This window comes from Rhizophagus irregularis, chromosome 26, assembly GCF_026210795.1.
Source record: "Rhizophagus irregularis chromosome 26, complete sequence".
Lineage (NCBI taxonomy): Eukaryota > Fungi > Glomeromycota > Glomeromycetes > Glomerales > Glomeraceae > Rhizophagus > Rhizophagus irregularis.
Genome location: NC_089454.1, coordinates 987,577 through 993,439, shown reverse-complemented (window position 1 = coordinate 993,439; position 5,863 = coordinate 987,577). Strand labels below are relative to the sequence as shown.

Genomic DNA, 5,863 nt, shown 5'->3' with positions numbered 1-5,863 from the left:
CAATTTTAACAAAATTGAAAAAGTTGAATAAATCAAAACTGGTGTTTTAAACCTCATTTTGTGCTCTAAGTAAGCTTGCAGTTAAAATGCACTTAGTATACGTTTATTTGAAAGGTTTTGTATATAATAAAGAGTTTATTTTATTTAAAAAAAAGAAAAATTTTGAAAGTCATGTGATTCTACTCTGCTTTAACGGTCTCCTATAAAAGGAAATTTTATGTTACATTGTTAGGATTTTTTTCTTTTTTAACCAATTAACCAATAGAATTTAAGAAAAAAATAAGGTAAAATCATTAGTTAAAGGGCCAATTTTATACAGTGACTTTTATTATAAGTAAGCAGAGTTCTAGTTTGATCCTTAATATGGTTTATTTTGGAGTTAGCTTTGTAATTTGTTAAGCTTAGACTATTAGAATTAAGATAAAGTTCATTTTATATGAGCTGTATTTGTATAGTATTATAACTTCCTGATTAGGGTTCTACAATTTGGAATTTGATTTGATTTGATTTGAAAATTCTTTAATTTAATTGGTTAATTTGACAAATATTTGATATTTAATTTGATTTGATTTTAAGGAACCCTATGCCCAACTGTGTATATGTGAAATCCCAAAATGGGATAATAAATAGTTTAATTTGAATAAATAGTCTAGATAGCTCCCTATGTATTTATACATTTATAAAATCTTGACTTGTTTCTTAATAAATGTGCAGTGGAATTAAAAAAAAAATGAAAATTAAAATTGTATTTAAATTATCATATTTTTAAAATATTTTTAAGTATAATAATTATTTTAGTAATTACCGGTTTAAACCCCTTCAATTCAAAATTATAATTTTTAAAGTATGTTACTAATTACTAAAATGGAAGGTCATACTGGCCTCTCTTGACGTCATCCCAAAAAAAGATAATCGAAATAAGGAGCCTAAATAAGGAAATTAATATAGATTACGTCATAATACTATTTAAGTTATTAGCGGCTAAGCCCAGTTCCATAAATTTCTCGGTCTTAAAATTCGAGAAACCAACAACAATTGAGCCGCCATATCGTATCAAAATGTTGGTTTTTTTCACATTTGATCTCTTGGTTATCAGGGGAGATTAGAAATGCCAAAATGGTTAAATTATTGCAAATATAGTAGACAAATTAAAAATTAACGATGTATAACACCAAGTTTTGTGAAGCATCATGGAATTATGATTGGATTAAGAGTACTGTAATGATCATATGATACATTCTCGGGCTGCACAAGCCTCAACAGGTGTGCGCAGATCTATTGTTTAGATTTTATAAATAGATCTTAAAATTTACTATCTAGCTAGCTTATCTTTTTTCCCTTAAAATGTCCATTTCGAGTATAAGCGATCTTGAGCCTTCGCAATCACCAAAAAATGTTCTATTGTTGGGTAATATTTCATATTTCACGTTTAGTAATAATTCTTGGATAATTACTTAAATAAATATTTTATAGCGGTTGGGTCTATGGGGGATGTCATTCCTTTTGTGAACCTTGGATTTGGTTTTCGACAACGTGGACATAACGTAATAATTGCCGCAAATTCTCGATTTCGATCATTAATTGAAGAGAAAAAATTTGCATTCAGAGAAATGAATGTATGGATCAAACATTATCATATAATTTAGTCGTCATATCATTCATTATGTTTATTTAATATTGCGTCATCTTGTAGTGGGATATGCAGCATGAATGGGAGAATACTGATTCAGGTGAATTCTTTTCTAAAAAGATTTTTATAATAATTTGATCGTAAGTTGATCTTGATCTTATGTATTAACTAATATGTAATTATAGGAAGGCGAATGGTTAAATTTTCTTCATATTCCATATTAGGGTCACCATTTATGTTCAAATTCTTAAAACAAGGCTTTCAAAAATCATATAGGTAAAAAGGACTTGGAACGATATCTTGTATTTATCTATACATATATATATTACTAAAATGAGGTTTTTTTATTAGTGATGCTGCGAATGTTTTGAAAAATATAGACTTTGTAGTTCTTGGTACGGGAGCAGCATATATGTATCCTGAGGTAAGTATTTATTTTGCTGATTCATTTGATTATAAACACTAAAAAAAACTTTTTTTTTATTGATAGTGTCTTGTTAGAAACATTCCCGTCGCTTATATTTGCTTTTATCCATGGGCAAGTACAAAAAGTTATGCAGGCGTATGTATATTTTAAATATTCTAATTAAACCTAATTCCAAAATTTTAGTTTATATTTAATATCTGGATAATTTTTAGGCCGCTTACGGGCGTTCATTTGATTCGTTACAATGGCTTCCATTTGAACTTAATTTCAAGATATGGAAAACTGTCGTATGTTAAATTTTTTGCAAAATATATTTAGATTTAACTTATTTCATTTAATGATTAGTTATTGATTTATAGGATTACGTTGCCTCATTTTGGTCAGACATTGGCCTTTTACCCGTAAGGAAATTTCATTCATTCATTTTTTCCTTTAATTTAGATTGTCAATAATTTTAATAATTAAAAAAAATAGATATATAATAAGAGGCTTAAAGAACTTGGATTACCGAAAGCAGGAAGGCTTCCATGGTTGCCAGGTGGAGCTTTTGAAAAGAATCAAATTCTTGTTATTCACGCGTTGAATAAAAATCTTATCCAAATCCAAAAAAATCCGTAAGTTTAAAATTGTAGATTCATAGATATTTGAAATATAGATTTCTTATAGACAAGGAAACTTATTTTTAATGAATTTAACCACTTATAGGTTAAATCCACTAAACGAGGTTCAATTGGATTATCCATATTTAAGTATTGAGGAGGAATTAGAAGATTATGTCCCTCCAAATGATCTAGTAGAATTCTTATCAATAAAAGGAAACCCTATATATTTTGGATATGGATCAATGCACAGTTTTAGTGACGTAAAATCTCGAGTGAGTATTTGGCTGCGAGTAATGGACCTTTTACCAGAAAATCAAAGAGCTTTGTTTTCAGGTGTTGGGAGGTAAGTCTTTTTATATTGCCGTACTATTGAATCTTTACATTTTATTGACTCGATTTTTTTTTTTTAAAAAAAAAGTGTAGAGTCTGAAGAGTTGAATGATGCTGTAAAAAATGGACGAGTCTTTATTCTTAACCATGTTCCTCACTCTTGGTTATTCCCACAAGTATCTTGTGTTGTACATCATGGAGGAGCAGGTACTACACATGCTGTTATAAGAGCCGGTGTTCCATCCATTGTGGTAAGCATAATTTGTAATTTTTGAAATCTTTTTTATAGTCTAATAATAATAAAATTAATAAAATGGACTATTTGATTTATTTTTGGTTTATGAAGATCCCGCATTTTGCAGATCAACCTTGGTGGGCATCAATTTTATATCATCTTGGTGTTGCACCTAGTACAGGAATACAAGCAAACGCAGTTACGACAGAAAAAATTACTACAGAGTTATTAATTGTATTATCAAATAAAGAAATCAAAGAAAAAGCCGATAAAATTGGATCTAAAATAAGAAAAGAACAAAAGCGTTCACCAGTTTCAAAAATTGTAGCTTATATAGAAAAATATTGGGAAAAGACGAATTGGGACGTACTTACATTGGATGACGAACAGCAAAAAATAAAAGAAAAAGAGCATGGATATCCCGTCAATGAAAATTATCCTGAAAATGAGATTAAGAATGTGCTGGACGGGAACGATTTTAGTCTTACGTCACATGACGTTTTGTCTGCGGAACTTCGGGAATGATATTATATAGTAAAAAAATTTTGATTAATTGTAATTTATTATTTTATTTATTTGGCATGAAATGTTCATAGAGAATTATAGAATTAGTACCATGTTATAATAATTTAGTATTGTATGTTAATTATATATAAATTAATTAATTAATGTAAAATCAGCTATAAAAATAAAGTATTTATTATTCATATTTTATCGTAAATATTATAAATAATCTCTTAATCTTATGATATAGTATAGTATTAAGAGAAATTTATTAACATTAAAATTTCAATAACTTCAACAAGCTTAAAGAAAAACATACAATAATTAGTATATTATTAAATTGAAATTGAAAAATACTTGAATTCCAAAAAATGAAATAAAAATTCTAAAAAATAAGAATACAAATATTATTTTAGTCTATTTATTAATGCAAATTTAAATTATAAAATTATTAATTATAGTAAATAATTAAATTTTTAGGAATAACTAAATTGAATCAACTTGAATTACAAATTGACTTCATTGGTTTTATTAACTTCATCAACTTTAAGTTAAATTGAACTGAATCATAACTTGAAACCCTTTAAATTAAATTAAACTAATCTAAACCAGTTTGATTTGAATTTAGCAATACTATATATATTGGAAATTTATAATTATATATATATTTTTATTTTAAATGAATATACAGTGATTTAATAATTTTTATTTTACAAGTTAATTTTAAAAGTTATTATACTAATAAATAAAGATTGTTGCTAATTTTCTCTTCAGGTAAAGATCACTTAGGGTGATTTCACCTAGGTGATTTCACTCACAATTAATTTATTAAATTTATTAAATTTGATTGGTGTAAATTTTAATATTTCTTACTTCGTAATTTGTATATAAATCCTCTGTAAATTTTTTAAAATTTTTAATATTTTTACACAAAGTTTATAGCCATTTATTAATTTTTAATAGATTTCATAAATTATTGATTGAAAAAAACAAACTCATACTATTCAAATTACTAAATTTTTTGATAGGAATAACAAAAAAAAATAAGTCGCAATAATAAAGAAAAAAGAATATGTGAATAAAAAAAGGAAAAAAGAATGAGGATAAATGAAAAAATAAGAAGAGTAAAAGGGAATGAAAGAAATAAAGGAGAATTTCAGTTAATTCATATGCCATATTATGCAAATATTTTAAATTTTATTGGATATATTTTTTTAATTATTAGATCTAAAAATGAAAAGACGATTTTATATAATCAAAAAAGGTATAGTTATATAAAATGTAAAGGAAAAAGATTAATTTTTAAAAGATAATTGGTATCTAAGAATAATATAGCAATCATAACATTAAGAATATTTATTATATAATATATATATCAAATGAAAATGTAAATTAAAATATTGAATAATAAAATTATAATACAGTCAACTTCCTTTATAGTCACTCCCGTTATAGTCACATTCTACTATATAGTCATACCAGTTGAATGTTCAAAATACTTTATTATTAAAATCTATCCTATATAGTCATAATCTATCTATAGTCACTATCACACCTATCCTCAAAAATCTTATATTAAAAAGAACTGTTTATAATAATCACAGTTATATAAAGAATATATTAAATAACTTGGCATCTAATAATCGTATAAAGATGTACCATAGCTTGTTAGAATCGTCTCATTGAGATGAATCGAATGATAGTAGTTTTATCTTTTTACGATTACTGACTGATGAGTTATTCAACAAAAGGTTTAACATCGGCATTATAATATTTCTTGATTTACGTTTACTGGGCCATTTAACATTTTGCTAAATTTTTCAGTACCTAGTGATTGTAAAAAGACAATTAATAGCTCGTTGGAATCGCCTCATCAAGACGAATCGAATGGTAGTAAGGTCATCTTTCTGTGATCAATATTGACGGAGTTACTACTTAAAAACATTTAATATTTTTTAATTTCGAAAATTGATCTAGTGATTAGATTTCGATGTATTTTATACCATTAGATTCATTTTATCAAGACAAATCGAATGGTAGTAAGATCGTCTTTCTAGGATTCTAGGATCAATATTGGCAGAGTTATTACACAAAAACTATTAATTTTTTTTAATTTCAAAAATTAATCTAGTGAT

At 25.9% G+C, this 5,863-nt stretch overlaps 1 protein-coding gene across 1 annotated transcript; it reads left to right on the top strand.

Moving 5' to 3' along the window:
* Positions 1-1,344: 1,344 nt before the first annotated feature.
* On the top strand, positions 1,345-3,945 carry OCT59_017380 (uncharacterized protein; the record flags this gene model as incomplete). The annotated part of the gene is made up of 12 exons (XM_066137451.1): positions 1,345-1,408; positions 1,474-1,616; positions 1,694-1,730; positions 1,816-1,906; positions 1,982-2,054; positions 2,121-2,192; positions 2,270-2,344; positions 2,417-2,458; positions 2,532-2,671; positions 2,763-3,002; positions 3,078-3,240; positions 3,336-3,945. 12 exons carry the CDS (start codon positions 1,345-1,347, stop codon positions 3,747-3,749), a joined length of 1,554 nt encoding a protein of 517 aa, XP_066004035.1. The 3' UTR covers positions 3,750-3,945.
* Positions 3,946-5,863: the final 1,918 nt, after the last annotated feature.